Genomic DNA, 22776 nt, shown 5'->3' on the forward strand with positions numbered 1-22776 from the left:
CAGTATTCACATCATCTTGTAGCATTACATTTTACTTTTCATAGTTTTATAAGTCTTTTTGGACTTTTAATCCACACCATAAGCAGTTATTTTGCCCTTTACGGCATGTCATAACTTTGTAACTCTCCAATAAAAAAAAGCGGACGGACGCTCCTGTGGTCGTTTTTAACTTCCCTGTGCAAATGCAGACACCGAGGGAGGGTGTTAGACTCCCCACTCAGATCCTTTCCTGTAAATGCCGAGAGCCAGATGGCCTTTAAAGGTGGGGAAAAAGTGTTGTCTGGTGTGGGACGGCCTGTTTGCAGCTCTGCTGAATGTCATTGGAGGCCTCAGGGTGCAGCAGGTGTAACCTGAGAGGCTGCTGTCAGAGCACCTGGGAAGTGCGTGCCGCTCGCCCTCTTCCTGGTTCAGTCCAGTTTGGCGGCAATGGCGACGACAACCATTTCTATTGAGCAGGACCAGTTCTGCTGTCCGGTGTGTCTGGAGGTTTTACGGGACCCCGCGACCATCCCCTGTGGACACAGCTACTGTCTGGACTGCATTGAAGACTACTGGAGCAAGACGAAGCACAGAGACCACTACAGCTGCCCTCAGTGTCGGCAGGAGTTCAGCCCGAAACCTCTCCTGAGGCGGAACACGGTTCTGGCTGAGGTGGTGGACAAGTTTCTGAGAAGCGAAGTTCAAGCCGCTGCTCAGCATTTGTCCAGATCTGAAGAGGTGAAATGCGGCGTTTGCACGGGGAGGAAAGCCAGAGCTGTCAAATCCTGCCTGACGTGCTTGGAGTCGTACTGTGAGGCTCACCTGAGAGCCCACGACGAGCGCTTCCACAGGAAGGCCCACCAGCTGATCGCAGCCTCGGATCACCTGAGGGAGAAGCTCTGCCAGCAGCACGACAAGCTGCTGCGGCTCTACTGCCTCAGCGACCAGCAGTGCGTGTGCTCCCAGTGCGTGAAAGAGAAACACAAAGGTCACGACACGGTGTCGGTGGGGGACGAGAGGGCCACCCAGCAGGTAAGACAGGGGAGCCGACCCCGCCGACAACAAGTTTTGGTTCATTCCTGACCACAAAACCAAACTTTAATTTACTTTCAATTTGCTACCTTTATTAAAAAAAGGATAATGTTTTTAGATTTAACACCATTTCACTGAAACAAAGTCCATTTATTGCAAATTATTTGTTGCGTTTAGGGTCTGAATAACTACGTTTGACAAAGTACAATCTCCAGACTTAAAACTGCAGTGAAAAACATCCGTTTTATGCAAACGTAACGGTGCCAAAAACAGAGACTCCGACTTCTCTCTTTTGGGGACATTCTGCATGAAAAACAAGAACCTTCCTGTTTTAATTAAAGAACCCCACTCTGTATTTGTCCAGCTGTCATGGTGAGGAAAGTACAAATAAAGTCCAAAGTAAAGACAACCCAACATTCGGAGACCAAAGTCTGCGGCTGGCTAACCAAAGCTTACTGACCCACTCTGATGAAAATTGTGTTTCTGACATGTTCTTCTGGCGTTTTTCTGATGGAGGACACATATAAAGAAAAGTTGAACACAAAAATGTTTTCCTGAGTATTTCTTTATTCAAGTTGTGATGAAAAAATGCCGTTTGAATATTATCATCTTTGTGGGTAGAATATGTGCTGGGTGGGGCCACAGCCTCCCTGCTCCACTCTATTCTGATGCATCCACTGTCAGACAAACAGACCCATGAGGCTGCACGCTGGTGCAGTGGTTAGCACTGATGCCTCACGACAAGAAGGCACCCGGGTCAAGTCCTGGTTGGGGGACCGTTCTGTGTGGAGTTTGCATGCATGGGTCCAAGAAACCATGCTTAACCTTTGTGCTATTCTAGGCACTTTAACATTGGGAGTTGGGTCATCTAGACCCACTAGACAGTGCTCTGAACCTTTTTTTCTTCAATGATTTGTGATCTTCACTGGTGTCCATGGATTACATGAAATCTTTCCACCTTTATCCACCTTTGTCATGGTAGGGAGAACACGTCAATGTGAGGGGGGGCCCATCTTAGATAGCACAAGGGTTAATTGGTTACTCTAAATAAAAAAAACAGGTCCTTGACTGAGCTGGAATCTGGATAAAATCTGTACATCTGGACAGCTCAGACCTTGCTCACCATTTCTGTTGCCATGCTAATAATATGCTGCACACTATGGCAAGTGAAAATGGTCATAAATTGCTAGGAAAAGCAGCCTACCCCTTGTGCTATATTAGCCCTTGTGCTATCTTAGCCCTTGTGCTATCTTAGATGACCCCACCATTGCATTGACGTGTTCTCCCTACCATCTAGTGGGTCTAGATGACCCAACTTCCAATGTTAAAGTGCCTTGGATAGCACAAGGGTTACAGGAAGGCGTTTAGGCCATCTACGTTTTTGCGTCCGCTGTCTTGGTCTTTGTTTCAGTAAAAGTAGCACGTAGTTTACGCAGTCTTGTATCGTCCCAAGATGGGCGTAAAAAGCTGTTTTTGCTTTGAAGAAACTGTGTGTCCATCTGCTGCTTTAGCGTTCACAGCGGCGTTTTCGTAACCCTTGTGCTATCCTAGGCATGTTAACATTGGGAGTTGGGTCATCTAGACCCACTAGACAGTGCTCTGAACCTTTTTTCTTCAATGATTTGTGATCTTCACTGGTGTCCATGGATTACATGAAATCTTTCCACCTTTATCCACCTTTGTCATGGAAGGAAGAACACGTCAATCTAAGGGTGGGGTCATCTAAGATAGCACTGAAGCCACTGTTTCTAAAATTTCCATTACATGGGCGTGGCCATTGGTGTCAAGCTGAGCCCCTTTATCCTCCCTTTCTGATGATAGCCGTCTCTTCCATGAGTGAAGAGCTCAACACAAGGGGGGGCCACAAACCGACTGACAGTTTCTATCTTCAAGTATATCTTTGGCGCTAAAGAAACGGTAGAAAGTGACCTTTTGGTTCCAAATCGACACTTTATGCACCATTTGTGAAATGACAAAACAAATATGCTGTGTAATAAAAATTAGACGGCAAAAAGAACTTCGATAAGAACATGAAAAATGCTTTGAATCTCATTAGTTTGATCGTTTTAGTAGTTTATTCATATGTACTTGTAAAACCAAAAAAGAAGAAGAAAAAATGAAATACTTACTTCAGTCAAAATAATACTATTGCCAAAGGTCAGGAAAGGAAAAAGATAAACATGAAGAATCTGCCGTGTGTCTTGAAATTGAACTCACAATTCCTGCATGAGAAAAATAAAACGTATTTCAATTGCAATAGCAGGCATATAGCATATAGACTATAGCAGGCAGCTTTAATGCCATCTTATTCAACCATAACTTTGCTTTCTACAAACACGTGACCAAACGAAACCACACTTTGGACACGTAGTTTATATATATATAGTTTTTATGATCTATGATCCAAAACTTAATGTCACTCTGGGTCGACAACACTTCCTGAAAGTTGACGCACAGATTCGCTTCGGTGGCGTCTCCCTGAGCAGGAAAGGCTGCTGTAATGATGATGCGGCTTTTTTATTAACACCAGTAAACAGCTCAAGCAGAAGAAACACGGCTGACTTTAGTAAAAGCTGCTCTGAAGGACAAACAGAACGTACTTCAGCAGTGGAGATCCCTCCTTTTCACTTGTGTCTGAAGGGCCTCGTCCACTGTTTTAACCCTTGTGCTATCCTAGGCACTTGAACGTTGGGAGTTGGGTCATCTAGACCCACTAGACAGTGCTCTGAACTTTTTTTCTTCAATGATTTGTGATCTTCACTGGTGTCCATGGATTACATGAAATCTTTCCACCTTTATCCACCTTTGTCATGGTAGGGAGAACACGTCAATGGAAGGGTGGGGTCATCTAAGATAGCACAAGGGTTAAAAGTATCTGCCCCGTCATTCTATCCTCTGGGTTAAGCCTAAAGTAAATAGGCCGCTCCTGATCTAAGCACGTGCAAAAGAAGGTTTCTGAGCCATTTTTTTGCTACATTTAAATGAAACATTAGAGGGATTCATTCAATAGAGACGGCATTTGTTGTCTGAGATGCAGAAAGTCTTCAGAAAAATGCTCCAGCATTTTCATACCTATTCAAAAAAAGGAGAACAAAATACATTTAGCTCCAGCTGCCAGATTGTGCGCTCAGATCTTGATGCAATCCAATCGTTTGATGTGAAATTGAAATGTTCCTCTGTGAAAAACTGACCGGGATGAATTTTGGATACAGATTGATGAGAGAACTGATTTTTTTTTAATTTTTTTTTTAGAAAAAACTCAGAGATACCTCCTTAAAGTCCATGCAGACGTTGAAGGACACAGAGAAGGACCTTAAATATGTCATTCGATACATCAAGGTGGGTATTTTTCTGCAGATTTAAATTTGTTTCTGGCATTCTGAGAGGGAAAATCCCTCCAAGAAAGGCAAATCGTTCTCCTCCGCAGCACTCCACCGATGCTGTGGAGGACGAGAGCGAGAGAATTTTCTCCAAGTTGGTCCAGTCGATTGAGAAACATAGGGCGGATGTGAAAGAGCTGCTCAGATTCCAGGAGAAAGCGGTCATCGGTCACGCTGAGGAGATGCTGGAGAACATCCAGAGAGAGATGTCAGAGCTGAGGAGGACCAACGGGGAGCTGGAGAGGCTCTGTCACACGGAGGACCACCTCCTCTTCCTCCAGGTGGGACAGGAAAAAATCTGCTTTAATTAACAATGGTGGCATTTTTGAGCATAAAATTTAAAGGTGAAATGCAGGACACCTCTTAAAGTCTCACTCGCTCTAACACATCACGTAAAATATTAGAAAAAAACAAATTTGTATGCATTCACACAACAAATTCAGAGTCAGAATAAATAAAAAAAAAGACAAATTAAGCTTCTTTTATGTTAGAAGATAACCTTATAGATTGAGGCAGCTTAATATTAAACAGCTGTTTGGAGAAAAATCTAAATTTAAAGAATAAGATTGCAAAGTTTTTAAGAAAAATTATAAAAGGACTTCATCTTTTGAGCAGTTTTCAGCTGTGATTGGGCTTAAATTAAGGCTCAAATACAAAGACGGTCATGATTGTTTTTTTACATTTATCAGATAAATAAATCAAATCAAAACAGTCCGTATGAATTGTCATCTTTCATTTGGAAGCAATCTAATGTTTATTTCATTCTAATTTACATTGTTAGGAGTAAAAACTCTAACAGATATAATCATTTTCTGTTTTTTACTAGAAAATCAATTTCACTGGCCCATCAAACAAATGACTTTTGTAGGAAGAGTCTGTGATTTACATGACAAGCAAATGAAGCCAGTGAAACCTGCAGAACCAGTTCCTTTTTTTTATTTTTTGCCGTGGTCTGAAGCAGATGCTGATGTGCTGCTGCTGCTGCTGCGGTGACAGGATTTCTGCAACTTCTTGGTGCGTCTCATTTCTGCAGAACTGCAGGACTCTTCATTTCCCCACAAACACCGTGGAGATGCCAAACACGGATGCTCTTACTTATGTCATGTACAAAAGTATGAGAGGGACTCTGGTGGATGTGCAGACCAGTCTGGAGGGAACACTTCACAAAGAAGTCACTCGTATTTCTGACAAAGGTAAATACTTTTCTCAAACTCAGCTGTCAAACCTTCTTGCAGTGAATGGGCGAATCACGGTCCTCCTTTCACCTTTAGTGTCGTCGCTGAAGGATGGCAGCAGTCAGAATATCCCAGACAAGAGTAAAGGTTTGTAGTTTTCAGATATTGGAAGTCAAACAGGAAGTGGAGCATTCTGACAAGTCCCTTGTTTCAGCTAAAGAACCGGAAATTCAGTTCACTTCAGAGCCAAAGACGAGAGCCGACTTCCTGCAATGTGAGTAGCCTGCGAACTATTTCATACCTGCAAAGATTTGTTTTTTGACATAACACATATTTTACCACGTTTGAAGTTGTTTAATCTTTGCTCTACACCTTCCCAAGTTTGTCTCTAAATCCGCAGAGTGGAAAATGTTTTGTCTCGTTAAGAGCTAGGATCTGAAAAATGATCAAAATAGGTCAAAAACGTTCTACTCTAAACTCTTGACATCAGAAAAACTTGAATTTAGACTCCAAAAAAGCTCCAACTTCTCTGTAAATTTGGGTTAATTTTTAAGGATCATAAATTTCAATAAATGCTAGACTGACATTCATTGTCCTTAATTTGGAAACATAAATGTAGATTTATGTTCTAAGAATAAGTGCTAGTTTTTTATATTTTATGGGACTTTATTAAACTTGTACCAAAATTCTCATTTTGTTCCAAAATGAGACTAGTTACATTATTTTTTGGGTCTCTTTAATCAAACTGCGCTACAATTACATTCATTAAAAATGAAAAAATAAATTAAGAACTAGCAAAAAAAGTATTTTTTGTGCTGTTTAACGTTCAATTTGAAGTAATTCTATCTAACAGCTTATTTTTCCCCGTTTTGAATGGTAAACTCCTCGTTTCTAGATTTTGACATTGAGATTTCTTTTATTAATAATCAGTTGCTGCACTGACAGATAATTGCACTACTTTCTAGTCAGTTTCCTCTTAAAAGTAGTCATTTTCTTATTTTGAGGCTAATTAGAAAACCTGCATCTGACCTGATCCTGTCCAGATTACCACGACCTAACGCTGGACATGAACACCGCCAACTCCTACCTGAGCCTCTCCGACGGCCGCAGATCGGTGACCACCCGCGCCGAGCCTCAGCCGTACCCCGACCACCCCGACCGCTTCACCAGATGGGCCCAGGTGCTGTGCAGGGCGGGGATGGCCGGCCGCTGCTACTGGGAGGTGGAGTGGGCGGGAAAAGGCGGCGTCTCCATCGGCGTGTGCTACAAAAACATGAGCAGGAGCGGAGACGGGAGCGAGTGCAAGCTGGGGCACAACTCCAGGTCCTGGACTCTGGACTGCTCCGGCACGGCCTGCTCGTTCACGCACAACAAGGAGAGCGTGGCCGTCTCTGCTCCCTGTGGCAGGAGAATCGGAGTGTTCTTGGACTTCAGGGGAGGGGCTTTGTCCTTCTACAACGTGTCAGAATCCATGGTTCTTCTCCACAAAGAGAAGGTCACGCTCACACAGCCCGTTTATCCGGGGTTTTGGGTCGGGCTGGGCTCCACCTTAAAGCTGTGTGCACATTAACGACTACTTTAAAAGCCCCCACCATTTCAAAAATGCCGGCTTTTATTTCCATAGCGACCACGTTAGGTTTTGGTCGCTGGCGGCTGACGGTCAGATTGGCGTGATTTTCAGAAGAATCGGTGAAAGAAGATTTTTGGATTTCCTTGGCAACGGAGGTTTTTTGTTAGCCACGCCCACATATGTTCATGTCATTTCGATTTATGGCGTGTGTCAAGTTTTTTGAAGATCGCTTGCACAGGTTTTCTTTTCCCATTTTGCTGGGAAATGTGAAACACCGCCGAATGTCACTCGCAGCCACAAAATGTGCACCGAGCCAAAGGTCCTGCAGCCATCCAATAATAATTTAAAACTTCCTTTGGATGTCTCAGACCCGAGTGTTTTGGTTTCTCAGTGAATTTCTAAATAATTTTTTAATGTTAATTAATAAAAATGATCATTTTTTCTTGTCACATGATACGAGGTGACAGATTGTGATTTTTTGAGTTGGTGGTGGGGCGAATCGTCGCTCAAAGGCGCAGTAAGAAAGAATAATTGTAAAAAAACAATGTGGTCCTTCAGTTTAGGAGAAATTAGACTGAAATGGATGTAATTTCTGAAACCAGCTTTTTATTAACGGCAGAAGCTGGAAGAAGCAGCGGCGACACTTTGGTGGAGCGATCTGCAGCCGATGATCCTCTCAGATCTTGTTGAAGGCGGCGACGTCTACACTCTGGACCTATGAAGGAAGAGGAGCCAAACCAGATTTAATATTCATATTTAAATGAGATTTACACTCAAATCCATGTTAATGAAGATGTTCTGCCTTTGCAATAACTCAAAGTCTGGACGCGTGTGGCTTACGAAGTCCTCGAACTTGGTGATCTCCTCCTCTAGGATGTCAGTGCCGACTTTGTCGTCCTCCACCACACAGTTGATCTGCAGTTTCTTGATGCCGTAACCGACGGGAACCAGCTTGGAGGCTCCCCACAGAAGTCCGTCCATCTGCACCGAGCGCACGCACTCCTCCAGCTTCGCCATGTCCGTTTCATCATCCCACTGCGAGCAGAACAAGCAGACCAGGAGCGGCCGGTTTTTAACTCCACAGATGAACGCAAATATAATCCAGCTTTCATCCGGGGATTAAAATGAGAGCGGGACATGAAAGGAGCTCTTGGTGGATTTGTGGACCACCTACAGGTTTGACATCCAGCAGGATGGAGGACTTGGCGATGAGAGCAGGTTTCTTGGCTTTCTTGGCGGCGTAAGCCTCCAGGCGCTCCTGCTTGATGCGCTCTGCCTCCTCATCTTCCTCGTCACTGCCGAACAAGTCCAAGTCGTCGTCATCTCCATTTTCCACCTTGACCTGTTTGACTGAAGCGGCCTGGACCGGTGCGACCTGGACAAAAACATATAAATATATATAATGGGTGTAACGATACGCCAAAATCTCAATTGGGTTCGGTTCAGAATTTCATATGGTTCGGTACTGCTGTTTAACAAATCTGCCTGATATGAACTGCTATTAATGAACTTTCATATTATTGTTATTTATCGTGTGTGTTTTGCTGCCGGACACCTGGATTTCTCCCTTGGGAGATTAATAAAGTTTTTATACATCCATCTATTTTCGCTACTTTTTCGGTACAAAAAACTAAGGCAGAAAAAATTACTTCCAAAATGCATTTTTTGGTTTTACATAATAAATAAAATGTACATCTGTAGGTGATCTGCTTAATAAAATAAGAAAAACTTTTAGCCGCCAGGAACCAAAAACTTTGGATACCTAACACTGGACTAAAAAAAACATTTTAAGTTGCACGTTTTCTTCCTTGTATTGTTCCAGTCGGTGATGCCGTTTTAAGTTAGTTAGTTGCGGCTGGGTAGCTCGGTTGGTAAGGTGGGAAGCTACCATGCAGGAAACCAGGGTTCGATTCCCGGAGGGGAATGAGCAATGGTACTGGGGGCAATTACCATATCAATGGCGAGCAGTTAACATCACCCAGTGAGGGTCCTTAGGCAAGACCCTTAACGCTACTGCCTCCCGAGCGCGGTTTCGGCTGCAGCTCACCGCTCCCCAAGGGGATGGGTCAAATGCGGAGAAAGAATTTCTCAGTGTATAAAAAAAAAAACAAAAAAAAAAACAGATTAGATGTGTTACTGTGTTACGCTGTCTTTGTGTAACAATGTCAACACAACATTCCACTTATCCAACCGTCTTTTCCCTTCATGGATGCTGACAACAAAGCCAAAGTGCCCCCCCCCCCTCATCTCTGGCTTTGCGTCTGCATTAACCACATGTTGACATGCTAACTGTCCGTCACATAATAGCGTCTTGGATGAAACTCACGGCTTACATTACTTCCACCTCGGCACAAAGTAAATACTATGGCGACCTGGGGGTTAACCCCGCCCATAGGCACCAAGACTCATGGGAAGTGTGAAATCTTGATCATCACAGAGAGAGCTATGAAGAGAAGTGAGGTTCATGTTGTTACGCTGTTCATGTGTGTTCATAATGAATGGGTCTTAATGCCTGAAAAGAGATTGAGTCATCTATTTCTCTGTCTACTCTGAGACTCTTTGAGGGGGGGTGGAGTGTGGGACAAGCACAGTCAACACAGCTAGTTCATCAGCAGCTCGGCTGTTGTTTCCCCGCTATGAGCGACAAAGCGGCTGGATCGTTACTTCTGTTTCGGTTCAGTTGAACCGAAACGGTTGGGTTCAACTACGTGTATCGTTACACCCCTTATATAAATATTTAAAAATCTCATGACATAATGTGAGCAGAGAAAAGCCTTTTTAGTTTGATCTATTCCAAACGTGAAACATCTACGGCACACGTGGAACGCCACCGTTTACCTGAGCACACGGAGCAGCAGCTGGTGATTTTTCCAGGACAAACACTCTGGACTCCAACTTCTGGAGAGCGGCTCTCATCTCCTCCACCACTGACCACAAAACAAAGGGAGATTTTAGGATTGTGATAAATAATCATCTTTTGATCAGTTTTCAGTGTTTCCAGAGGTCTTTTCATTATAACGATGCCGTTTTTAGCCAGGATCCAAAATCCTGTATCGTTTTCTAGGACATAGTTTCTACCCAGCGGCGGGAGTTCAGTAGAAATTACTTAAGTTCTGGGCGGGACCATTGACCCCCCCCCCCCAATGCTGGGATGAGAGCTCTCCATTTACACCCTCTCTTGCTAGCTTACAGCCCTCCACAGCCTAACATTACCGGTGCAACAAAAACGGCAGCAACTTCAGATCCATCCATCCGTCCAGTTGAGATCCAGATTCCAGCTCAGACCAGGAAAACAAAGACGTTCATGGATCTGTTTGTCTGCAGGTGGATGAACCAGAATGGGGCGGAGCAGGAAGCTTGTGGCCCCGCCCAGCATATTTTCTACATCAAATATATTTTTTTTTCCAACTGCATTTATCATCTGCTCCTGAGTCACCACAATTTTAATTAATAAACACTCAGAAACCCAATTTTTGAGCTCAACTTTCTTTACTCAAGTCCTCCATTATCAGGAAAAATGCCAAAAGGACGAAAAAATAAAAATAATAAACACCCAAAACTAAATTTTCTATTTGCTGCTTTCAAACTTGCCACATTGGTTTAGACAGGTGCCTAATTTACTGCTCCATGCTGGTCCAATAACCTGCCGCTTCAGTCATGTGTGGGAGGAGCCAAAGTCCCCACCCCTATCGCTATGGAAACATCGTGTGTATATATTACTCACATACAGTCATTACATTAAATCATAGAAGACTTTGAGGCATCAGGTTCCTTCATTGGAGTTCACAGTATCGTAATCAGGCCTCGTGTCTGCGCTCGAGACGACATTCAGAGACTCTCCCGGTACGGTGAGCTTCGCTGTCTGCTGTGCCTGCATGAGGGACACTTTCAGCGGTACTTCCGCCTCTCTCCCAGTTTGAGGAATTCCTGTCCCGATTCATCGGAGGAGGATTGAATAAGAATAAGATTGGAGGAGCTTTTAGTTATCGTCTCAATGGAAATAAGGAAGAGAACGTTCATGTTGGTTTTGGACTCCACCCTCTCATGACATCATCAACACATCACAGACCGGAGCAGAGGCTCTGATTGGTTAACTTGATGCCAATTCTTCACCATAATTGAACTCTGGAAACAACCCACTATGAGGCGATAATTTCACTAAGCGTCAGAATTTCCCAATTTTGCTGCTGCTAGAGAATTGCGCCTGACGCTCAAAGTGCGCCGCAGGACCTCTGATGGCGCCTTTGAAACTAGACAGTCCTCACCTTTGTGGAGAGTTTGGTTCTCCAGCTCCAGACTCTTCATGCGGGAAACCAACTCCTGCTCTCCGGCGCCACTGGAGGACGACTGCAGAGGAGAAGACGCTGTAGGTCAGAAATCCAGTCTGCCCGAAGCAGAGGAGCATGCAAAAGACGGACAAACGCATGCAACCGCGCGGAAACCTCTGATGGAAAACCGTGAAGCTACAGACAAAAACAAGGTTTTTCTTAATGAACCCCATCTTACGGCTTACTCTGCAGTTTTGAAAGAGAACCAGCAGAAGGGTTCATCCTGCAAGTTTTGAAGTAAAAAAAAAAAACAACCTGAAATGACTTAAATTTAGAGCAACTGGATGCAAAAACACTTGGGATGAACTTTTTTTCCATGAAAGACTGAGGCAGGACCACTGGGGTGGGGGGGTGGGGGAGGCAGGAAGGTGTCAGACAACAGCAGCTCAGTCATGCACCTAAAATGTCGAAACAACGGACGAATCGTGACGCCCCCCCATAGAAAAGGCCTGACCTCTAAATGAGCTAAATGAGGCCAAATCCCTCACGGTTCTGATGCGGGTGCTGCCATCTTGAAACCAGTCGACCGTGATTGGTCCGAGTCATTGTATCCACGGCAACGACTGTCGTCGAACAGGAAGGATCCTATTGTGAGCCCCCACCTCTGTCCACGCCGCCACCTCTTGAACGCTGCGTTTCCATTGACTATGAAATTGCGAAATTGTGTTTTTTTGACAATTTCTAGAATTTCGATAATTTTTGCCAATTTGTGTGATTAAAACAGACGATTTCACCTTTTTCCTTCCCCGTCATTGACGCGGCTCCGGAGAATTGTACGTGGAGAGAGAACCACTCCAACATTTGAATCTGCCAATGGTCATTTTGCGTTCGTTAACCTTTTGTTTTTTCTTTAAATAGCTATTCACTCCGTGTTCATCCGCGTTGAGCCAGAGAGACACGGGCAAAACTTTTAACGCGTTTAAGATCATTTTAAAGTAAGAAGGAAAAGCATGGATGACGTCTGCTGCCATTGGCTAAACCAAAATCTGTCAGTCAGACCCCTCAGACATTATAGACCCAAATGCTTTTACTGATGCATCTGATTGGTCAGTTAACCTGAATAACCTGGGATGAAGAAGAAAAACATCTTTAAAAAAGAAGGATCAGGAAGAAGGTGTTAAGAAGAAGGTATCCAAGGAAGGACAGTCATTCTGACAGATAAAGGGACTGAGTAATAACGGCCTACATCTGGATAGAAATCTACGGGATTTTGGCTTCTTGGATCCAGCAGGTACTTCCCATTTGGGAACACGAGAAGGGAGGGGTCGAGCCGTCCATGGTTTCTACAGTCTACAGTCATGCAGCAGACCAGCATGCTGACGCTGAACTGACAATACTTACATTTCTGTGCTGCCGCTTCTGCTGGCGACCTTTGGCCTGCTGCTGCTGCGGCGGTGGCGGTGTTGCTTTCACCTTTTCCCAGTAAAGTGCAACAAAGGATCAAATGAAAGGGTGTGTCTGTGCAGAACTCTAGACCATCTCCAGAAGAAGGAACCCGGATCATCGACACAGACGATCTGATTTTAACACAAACCTAATTCTGATGGATTTAACTTTCTAGAACAGACTGAGATAAAACCTTCAAGTTAACGTTTTATTGATCTAAACCCCATTTCTGACATAAATCTGTTTACTTAAGCCTCAGGAAAAGGTGTCAGCCTATTTAAAAGGGCAGCATGGCTACAGGAACGGAAGCTACCCAAACTGTGAAATTTACGTTTCTGCTTTTTCAGATGAAGTGCTCGTCTATAAACTATTTATCCAAAAATAAACAACTTTAAGCCCATTTGAATCCAAGCAAGATTTTCTTCCTTTGACGCGTTTTCACGGCACAGACGGAGAGCACCTGAAAATCAAAACTGGTTTTCGTAAGTGGCCCGGGACAGGCTCCGGCAGCCCCGTGACCCCGAAAGGGAACAGATTGGAAAACGAATGAACATGCAAATCCTCTTCCTTCTAGCTGCTCCCTGTAGGGGGCGCCACAGCAAAAAAACAATGAGTTCTATCGCTAGAGGAGACATCACGTGATTCCTCATGGGAGGAGAGCACCGCCATCTTGGTGAGGTCCAGTCTCTGCAGCAGTGCAGCATGTGAACACACTTTTTGCAAAATGCCACACTTCATTGTGCGGGTTTCAACTGCCAAAATCTGAGAAATGCATCCAGGAAGGAGGAAGGCATAAGGTTTGACAGGCAAATACTATAATTTTGTTCTTTTAATGCTGCAGGGGCTTCATTAATCGAACACATGTTGACATGCATGATGTTACAGGGCTATCAACATGCTGCATGATGTACGTATAATTTGCTGTAGACATAAATGTAAACTTTATTTTGTTAAACATATATACAGTATACCAGGACTAGGCTATTATAATAATATAGATTTATACATTTCTGACTCAGTGACTGAACTTTTCTTGCAGGTTTCCAATGGATTCAGACTTAAGGAAAAAGTGGACCTTAGCAATAAAAAGATCTAACCCAGATGGATCACTGTGGTACCAACTAGTAATACAGTCTGGATGTGTTCAAAAGATTTTGAGGAAAAACATTTTGATAAGAGGCCAGACTGTTTGATTGAAACCCGACACCATAAAATCTGTTTTACACCAAATTGATCACTCACATGAATCAGTAAATCTATTGTTTTTCTTTGTGTTTTTTTTTTTTTTTTTAAAAAGGGGAAAATCTGTTGTTGACTTTTGGACTTATTGTTGACTTATTATTGATTTATTATTATTATTTGATATTATTATTGACTTACTATTGATTTTTTATTATTTATTATTGATTCATCATTATTGTTATTGACTTCGTCTTCTTTACCGTTTTTTCCCTTTCGGGGTCACGGGGCTGCTGGAGCCTATCCCGGCCACTTGTGGGCGAAGGCAGGGGACAACCTGTACAGGTCGCCAGTCTGTCGCAGGGTAGAATGTCCACAAACACACAGCCATTCACTCTCACACTCACACCTAGGGACAATTTAGAGTTGCCAATCAACCTATGTAGCATGTTTTTGGACGGTGGGAGGAAGCCGGAGACCCCAGAGAGAACCCACGCATGCACGGGGAGAACATGCAAACTCCACACAGGTCCCCTGTTGATGTAGTTTTTTCATGTCCTCCAGCCGGGACTTGAACCGGGGGCCTTCTTGCCGTGAGGCAAGAGCGCTAACCACTGCGCCACCGTGCAGCCTATTGACATATTTATATATTGTTATTAATTATTATTATTATTGACGCATTATTGGGCTTTTCTAAATAATTTAAATTACATGTCAAAGAAGTCTTAAACTCTGAAATGTTTAAAACTTATTTTTAAAAATTCCTTGTAATATTTTTTTATTTATAAGTCCTGCAACAATGCATTTTTCATTAAAGTTTGAGCTTCTAAGGCTGCCTGTTTCTCTTATTTAACAACAACAACAACAACAAATGATGTATATATATATATAAATTATATACAAATATTATATATTTATTTATTTGTATAAATATATTGAAATATGAATATTTATAAATTATATAAAAAGCTACTTAGATGCCACCATAGGCTATAGTAATCATTGTCAGATGGGCGCTGTCGACCTCACCAAGATGGCGTCGCACTCCGCCACCGTCGGCCAGGCTTCCCAAGCGGGCGTGTCTCCTCTAGCGATTTAACTCATTGAAAAAAAACAGTCTAATCCTCTGCATCCTGCTCATTCACATCAGCCACCTCATGTCCGTCTCTACACCCATGAACCTCCTCTTTCCTCCTGGTAGCATCGTTTAGTGACATCATCACTGCTCTTCCTCTCAAACTGCTTCCTGCATTTATCTGATCCTCTGGTGGATTCGTCCGCCCAGAAATCTCCCAAGTGCTCTTCCAGAGTAACCTCCGCCCCCGTCAGAGGTGACTAAGCTCTTATTCCAACGAGCATCTCTTTAACAAAACCTTCCATCTTTCCAGAGTTCAGCTTTCTCAAACAGCCTCATTACAAAACGAGAAAAGAGAATTTTTCCTCTTTAAAAGACGACAAACGAAGCTGTGGCTTCAGAAACTCCCTATGACCAGCAATCACAACATTTTATTACAAAACAGAGGGGGATTTAAAAATGACTGTTTTCGTTTAAACGGGTTTATTCCACGAGTCACGATACATGAAACCTGCCATGTTTTAAGGCTGTAAAACTCCTCACTACACACTTTAGAGACTTTTCTCAGACAAACATTTTCTCTCTCCTTTTTTTTTCAAACATAAAGTCCAGGCTTGTAGAATGACAAAGATCTGATCAGGATCCCAGATGTATGTAAATGTGGCGACAGGAGACACGGCATGAAGGAGACTGATTGACAAGGTCAACAGCCAATCAGGACACAGAACACAATGAGCTGTTAAAAAAAATGAAAGAAAAGATACAAAATTTCACCACAAAACAAAATCTGCGAAGCAGCGAGACTGCAAAAGGTGAACCGTGACACGTGGTTTAAAAACGAGGTTCAAAAACCAGAACGTATGCAACACAATTTAACCAAATCCTGGGAAGATGGAACTGTTGGACTGCATACAAAGCAGTATGTTTACGTTGAAAGTGCTAAGTTTGAGAGGGATTCATTCGTTTTATTACACTCCACCATACAAGCCAGTAGAAGTATTAGCCCACAGAAATGTTCTCATAGTTACTTGCTTATTGTTAAACTAAAACCAGGATTTTCTTTGTTTTTTGTTGTTTTTAAATAAACAAATCAAACTGAAACCATAATCCAGGTTTGAACCAAATTGTGGGGAAAGTCTTTAGCTCTATCCCTGGAGGGAACACCGTACTGTTATCTGTATTTTCTTTACCCGTGTTTCACATTCCTCTCAGCTCTCTGCAACCTCAACGCTCCACTTAAGAAAACAGAAAAAGAGGATTTTATCCGGTTCAGCATTTTCCTTTGAGAACCGCAGGATCTCTCAGTGACGGAACCCTCTAAACTGCTGCCAGGACGGACTGAGAAGCAGAGACAGCTGCTCAAACACTTGACCCTTCTCACTACAGGCCACTTCTAAATCGAGTGACTCACATCAACACAAATGTCCCGGCAGCCGACGCTGCAGCACCGCCGTTTAAATCGGACGGAGAGACAACTCCAGGAAAGTTAGGCAGCATGGAACCATCGAGCATAGAAGTATATACATTTAAGGTTCTGGTACCTGTTGTTGGTGCTGAGTGACCGGGCCGTTTGCTCCCTCATAGAAATGCTTCTCCGCCTCATCGTAGCGATGTTTGTCAAACCAGATGTTCTCTGTGGCGAGGCACTGAAGTCCACTCATGCTGGTACTGAAGAGAACACAGTCAAGAGATTTTCATCATTTATTACCCAAAGAGAGCAGACCACGAACAAGGGGATGTGAGTGATGTAGGTCAGCTTCATTAGATGCTCCAAACATTGTAAACATGCGACAGATCAGACGTCCTGTTTCACGCTCATGCTTTGCCTTCCACGGATTTGCCGGCGTGCTGCAGCAGGCGTCGCCCCAACAAGAGACATGCCTCGTCTGCAAGCTGGGGATTATCAAACAAAAGGCCGCACAGACCATCGCTTTTGTTCTCCTAAACGCAGCGAACGAGCCGACCGGTTCCTCCACAAACACTGCCGTGCATCACTTATGTGAGACGGCGCCATTCCTACCAACAAAACTTCAAGCTCGCATTATCAAAAAAAAAAAGGCCAAAAATATTGCAGGCAGACCAAAAAGGCAGTTAAATTCTCAAACACACATTTCTTTTCCATTCCTCAAGTCAAAGGTGCCACACTTGTCCAACCTGGGCTTGTTTTTCATCTCGGGCGGGCCCCTCTTCTTTGGGTGTGGCCCTTTGCTGCCTTTCCCTCCTTGATCAGACTCCGAGGAGGTGCGGTGGCGTCCTCCGCTGACGTGACGGTGGGGAGTACCTGACGCCTTCACAGTGGGGATGGTGTGACCCTCGTCTTGCTTTTGACCATTGGTGCGTCTGGAGTGCACACCGACAGGACCTCTAGCGTTGGGGCTCCGTGGAGAGAAGGAGGGTGGTCCACTGCCGCTGGAGGCCAGCTGCCCTTGACCGGGGCTTTCGGCTTGCATGGCCTGCAGGACGGGACTGCGACCGTAGGAGCAACCCGCCTCCACAGAGGAGCCCAGTCGCTCTTCTTCAGCGCCTGAACTCTCAGACTGGGACAGGTGGGAGCGGCGTCGCACCCTGCCAAACTGGAGGTTGTCTCCGCTGATGATTCCTCGCTCCACAGATCGAGACCCAGCTGGCCCAGCATTGTGAGGAGCCCCTTTCTGCTGACGACTTTGGTCCATCTCTCTTCTCTGAGGCGGGGCGTTTCAGGGACAGGACAAGAGTAACTGAGGGAGGGAGGCCTGGCTCATTAGCTCAGCATGAGGAGAGCATCATGCTGGTTAAAAGCAACATGGGGAACTTGGAACACAAAGGGAATGTGATGCTGATGATAGACCGGTTTACAAGGCTTTGGTTAGGAAATATGGTGATAAATGAAGAGAATGTCGGTAAAGGTTCTCATGACAACCGGACTGTTCTGTGAAACGTTTCAAGAGGAAGTCCAGTTGACATGACTCAATGTAAAGACAAATGAAGAGAACAAACTATTGCACCAGTGGAGTAATCTCAACTCTCACATTTGGCCAAAACACCAATAAAAAAAACCCCACAAACTTGTACATTTCCATGTTTCCTTTATAAAACCCAGAGGTCATCCGTCAAACTGCGTTGTTTCTGCCTGAAGCAGGTGGATTCACATGCAGCTTCTGAGCGGTTTTCTGTGAAACAGAACAAGGCTAATTCTTCCAGACACAAATGTCTAATTAATGAGGAAACTGCTGTTGTATTAAAGGTGACAGGCTCCCCCTAGCAACAGCCAGTGAAGTCGACCTGGGCGGAGAAAGCGTGTCACTTTGGAAGTGAACACAACAGCCGAATGTTTTTGTTTTAACGCTGACATGTTTGCACTTTAAATCGTCTTTGGGCATGCAATCGGCTTTACAAATAAAGCTCACTTCCCTGCTGTTGGACCAGGGGTGGGCAAACGACGGCCCGGGGGCCATTTGTGGCCCATTAGACTATGTAATCTGGCCCACCAAGCTGGAATAAATTATGCCAACAATCCTTATTGTTTTATTTTCCCCTCAATTCTTGTGTGTCCCTATAGATTTTGTTTTACACATTAATTTTCATGTGATGTTTCTTCAAGTTTGTGTTTGTCCTATAGGGCCTTAAATTGAGAAAAACAAAGTCACATTTTAAACTTCAACCTTGGTCTACATAGGTGGCCAGCATCTAACAATAAAGGCCTCCATCCGATTGGTCCAACACATAAAAGGGATTTATTTAGATAATCAAGCCAGCACAAGATTGTTTTAGTCTATTTAAGGTAACATTTTTATGATTTTTATCGCAGTTTTCACCATCTTTGGGTATTGCACCGCTTGATCTCGCGATAACCATCAATTTAAAAATATTAAAAATATAAAACAAACAATACTGCAGCATCGCCTTAAACTCAGAATCAAAGAGGCACTGCTAAAATATTTGGCACTAAAACAATATATATATATATATATATATATATATATATATATATATATATATATATATATATATATATATATATATTTTTTTTTTTTTTTAAGTTATTTCCACTTACATAAGTCAAAGCAGTTAAAAGCCTGTCTGAAAAAAAACTTGTTGCCTTGTGGCTAACTTGTGATTACTGGCCTGACAGTTGAACTTTTCAGCTGCACCATCATCAGTTTGCCAATCAGAAGCAAAATAACTAAACTCAACCTTTGTTGACTAAAAGCTGCAGTTAATTTAAAGGATCACAAAATGAAAGATTCAATTATTTAAAATAAAAAAAGGACGGAAACGGGTAACAAAATAAATCACATCCCCCATTCCTTCATAACTTGACGCTTCCAAACTGAAAATTAGAATAAAAAGTTGTAACTTAGTTCTTCAAGTTTCACGGCAGTTTACGGCTTTTTTCTGACAGCCTCAACTAGTTTAGTTGACCACGTGGCGCTGAACAGCTGACGTCAGGTTAGTTTGTGGGTCTAACAAACATTAAACTTCTTAAAGTCTCCCCAACTGATGCAAATAAAACTTTACGGAACTTACTTTGAGCTTTATTTGATGTTTTATGGCCCGTTGACAACTCAGCGTGCGGCCACAACCGGAATCTAACGGCAGAAGAGGACTGGCAAAGAGGACGACGGGTATTCTTTCGTTTCAGAGGGGGGTGGGGGATGAGACGCTTTCGACGTATTTATAGGTATTTTACGTCATTTTAAGAAATATAAGGACATTTCAATTCAATTAATAACCACAAAGAAACGAGCCACACGGATAAGGTTCCTGATAACACGCTGCATTTATGTGAAAAATAAAATCTACCTATAACTTGGTATGTTCCATCATGTTGTTGAACTTCATTTCCCAGAAATCCGAGCGGCGGATTTAATAAGCGACTTAGTGCCGATGAAATCAGGCGTTTTGTCATTTGAAATGTACATGAACATTAAAACAATGCAAAACTTTTTGCTATAAATAATAATAATATTAACAAATATAACAATAATAATAATAACAACAATAATAGTAATAATTCTGTTGCTTAATGTTGTTTTCTTCTTTTTGTCTTGTTTGTCTACCATCTCACATACATTTGTTTTCCCATGTGTGCCTTTAACTTACAGCTGTATAATTGATACAAATAAATGATTGTATCTGTAGAAACTGTACATCTCCGGGTTCCACACTTTGTTGGCTTCCTTGAATCAATTTAATCCTGTTTATAAACTCATGCAACTGAAATCTTTATTTATAAAACACTTTTCATACAATAGCTATGCAAAGAGCTTTATAGGCTTCAGGCAAAAAAATATATATACATACATGCTTCCTAATTACCGTAAATGTGTGGATAGGCTTTCAAACATGCATTTAGTGAAATTTACACAAATAAACTTTTCCCATAGAAACATCTGTAATAGTGAACACATATTAGACCTGAAAGACTAACAACCATATTCAAATGTCTCAGTTTCCTCTTTGGTACATGTATTTTATTACTACGAGTGTTTGCAAGCCAATCTCTTGCTCTGGTGGAGCAGTTCATGGGTGTATCCTGTGGTAAAAAAAAGGCACGTGTGTCGTCTTGTGGTTTCAAATAATCTGATTGCAGTTTCACAAATGTGGGAATGCTTATTGTGTAAAGAAAAATTTGTTTCCATTGATCCATGCCCATTTGCAGCTAAATCTACGCTAAATTGTCAAACCATATTATTTTTGTATTCAACCATAAAAGAGAGTTCCACACACAATGTTCCGCTGCACAGCCTGACACCACATTAAGTAAAGAACCCATCCTTGTACGGCGTCAAATGTCCAGTGAGAAAGAGGAAGGACTTTGATGATTTATTGCACACATGCTTTAAAAAAAAGCAAAAGATGCTCTAAAACATACAGTAGTCACATTAAAGTCCAGGTCTTGCTTTTGTGTTTAAATTATTATGTGGTTCTATAAAATTTTGATTTAATTTGCAGGAGACCCAATTGTTCTTAGAAGGAACAAGTAGGGACCTTGTGTCTCGTCTGAAGCTACAGACAAAGCACAGCAGTTTTGTGCGTTTTGTTGAAAGCATCAACACATCCGCGAGCACAAATCAGGAGTATACAAGTGCAATTAAATCTGCAGGTGTGGATTTGTTCTGTAGGACTAAAAATAGGAATCCATTTTCTGACTAAATTCCACACACTTAATCAGATTTATTAATCAGATTGTTCTACACCGACATCAATCAGAGATAAACTTTGCATAATGTCAAAATTCACATTTTTTCTGGACTTTGACAAGGTCATCACCACATTTCTGATCAAGTTCACTGTAGATTTTGTCAAGAGCTTAATTGACGTTTGATTACATTTAACTGTGGTATAACGGTGCTCACAATAAATTACGGATACTGTGAAAAACGTAGTGGAGGACATAAACATAGTGCTAGACACACCTCATTGCTCTCACTGTGTCTCACTCATTGAGGCAAAAACCAAAAAACTGTAAAAGAAAAATCTTTTTCAATGTGGCATCAATGTCAACACTCTGGCTTATTTAGCCAGTAAGTCGTCTCTAGTTCATCCTTCAAACAGACATGAAGACAGGACGCCGCTAAGCAGACGAGCAGCGTCACCTGGCCATAGCGCCGTCAGGTTGGTAGACAGTCAGATGTTGCAGGTGAACTTGTCTCACAGAACTACTGACAGAGTTTGGGACAGTCCCAGGAGTGGAGACCTGCCAACGACCGACCACGACCATGACCAGAACCTAAGGACCTCTGACCTCAGACATGGTTTAGCGAACGCCACACAGCTGCAGGCCCGTTTACCAGATGTGAGGGGTACTCGGCTTTGAAGACCATGTGGATAATGCAGCAGTGGTCCTGTTCACTGGTGAGTGTCGGGTCAAAGATGGTTGTCAGCGTTGCTGGAGAAGACGAGGTGAGCGAAACGCTGAGGTCAACATGATCTCCAGGGTTGACTTTGGGGGAGGAGGAGCAACAGTCTGGGCAGGCATCACCAGTCAGAGCAAAACCAATTTGGTTCTGGACGGTCCTGGCACTACACGTACTTACCTCAGAGACATCACAGAACCATCATCAACCCCCCTATTCCACCAGAACATCCCCAACTGGATGATAATGCTCCACCACATGGTGCCAGATCTGCCACAGCTGGACTTCAGGAAGTGGGAGAGCCTCAATGACCCCTGACCTGAACCCCATAGAGCACGTCTGGGACCAGCTGAAGCAGAGACTGGATGACCGGACCCCCAAGTGACCTGGCAGAAGTGCATGTAGGACTTGTGGAAGAGTGGAATGCCTCAGAACAACATCATGAGGCTGATGAGGAGGAGACGTCACTGTCAAGCTGTCACTGTGACAAACAATGGAATCACCTGCTATTAACATGGTTAATTTTCCTATTTGGGGATTATTTTTTTTATTGTCTTAATTTTGTAGGTAATAAACAAACAAATTAAAATTGTGTTTTTCCCCTCATGTATTACTAATAATATCTAAGGAAACGTTTGTGTACTTTGTTAAAATTCAACATTGCTGAATTACTGTGAGCAGTGTGTTTTTGTTACAACACAGTCATTAGATTTGCATGTAAACTAAAATTCTGCCACTATTCACGACAAAGGGACTTGTGAAGAAGACATCTTTATTCAAATGACGCCTGTTTTGTTTTGGGATTTGAATCACAAGTTGGATTTTTTTTCCCA

General features: G+C 42.9%; 2 protein-coding genes across 7 annotated transcripts; one reads left to right on the forward strand and one right to left on the reverse strand.

The window, feature by feature from the left end:
* The first annotated feature begins 97 nt into the window (after positions 1–97).
* Positions 98–7592, forward strand: LOC105356282 (tripartite motif-containing protein 16-like). The gene is made up of 7 exons (XM_011487044.2): positions 98–1011; positions 4264–4350; positions 4439–4672; positions 5425–5584; positions 5663–5713; positions 5781–5840; positions 6610–7592. The coding sequence occupies exons 1-7, from the start codon at positions 427–429 to the stop codon at positions 7134–7136; spliced, it is 1704 nt and encodes a 567-aa protein (XP_011485346.1). The 5' UTR covers positions 98–426; the 3' UTR covers positions 7137–7592.
* Positions 7593–7722: 130 nt separating this feature from the next.
* LOC101162958 (elongation factor 1-delta) lies at positions 7723–19742 on the reverse strand. Of its 6 annotated transcripts, none has more exons than XM_023965034.1 (9): positions 19611–19732; positions 17259–17785; positions 16646–16772; positions 12806–12877; positions 11402–11483; positions 9975–10063; positions 8311–8511; positions 7977–8171; positions 7723–7851 (listed from the first exon to the last, which is right to left on the reverse strand). In XM_023965034.1, the coding sequence occupies exons 2-9, from the start codon at positions 17774–17776 to the stop codon at positions 7813–7815; spliced, it is 1323 nt and encodes a 440-aa protein (XP_023820802.1). In that variant the 5' UTR covers positions 17777–17785; positions 19611–19732; the 3' UTR covers positions 7723–7812. The 6 variants fall into 6 exon arrangements, with proteins under 6 accessions (XP_023820802.1, XP_011485347.1, XP_004079484.1 ...); XM_011487045.3 differs by having other exon boundaries at positions 17259–17821; positions 19611–19729; XM_004079436.3 differs by lacking the exon at positions 17259–17785 and having other exon boundaries at positions 19611–19742.
* Between the last annotated feature and the right edge of the window lie 3034 nt (positions 19743–22776).

This window comes from Oryzias latipes, chromosome 17, assembly GCF_002234675.1.
Source record: "Oryzias latipes chromosome 17, ASM223467v1".
Lineage (NCBI taxonomy): Eukaryota > Metazoa > Chordata > Actinopteri > Beloniformes > Adrianichthyidae > Oryzias > Oryzias latipes.

Coding starts and splice junctions, on each gene's coding strand:
- LOC101162958 (XM_023965034.1), bottom strand. CDS start 17,776: ATGGACCAAAGTCGTCAGCAGAAAGGGGCTCCTCACAATGCTGGGCCA. Junction 16,773..17,258: donor GAGATGAAAAACAAGCCCAG/GTTGGACAAGTG, acceptor TGTTCTCTTCAG/TACCAGCATGAGTGGACTTC. Junction 8,512..9,974: donor CTGCTGCTCCGTGTGCTCAG/GTAAACGGTGGC, acceptor GTTTTTGTCCAG/GTCGCACCGGTCCAGGCCGC.
- LOC105356282 (XM_011487044.2), top strand. CDS start 427: ATGGCGACGACAACCATTTCTATTGAGCAGGACCAGTTCTGCTGTCCG. Junction 5,585..5,662: donor CACTCGTATTTCTGACAAAG/GTAAATACTTTT, acceptor TTTCACCTTTAG/TGTCGTCGCTGAAGGATGGC. Junction 5,841..6,609: donor GAGAGCCGACTTCCTGCAAT/GTGAGTAGCCTG, acceptor GATCCTGTCCAG/ATTACCACGACCTAACGCTG.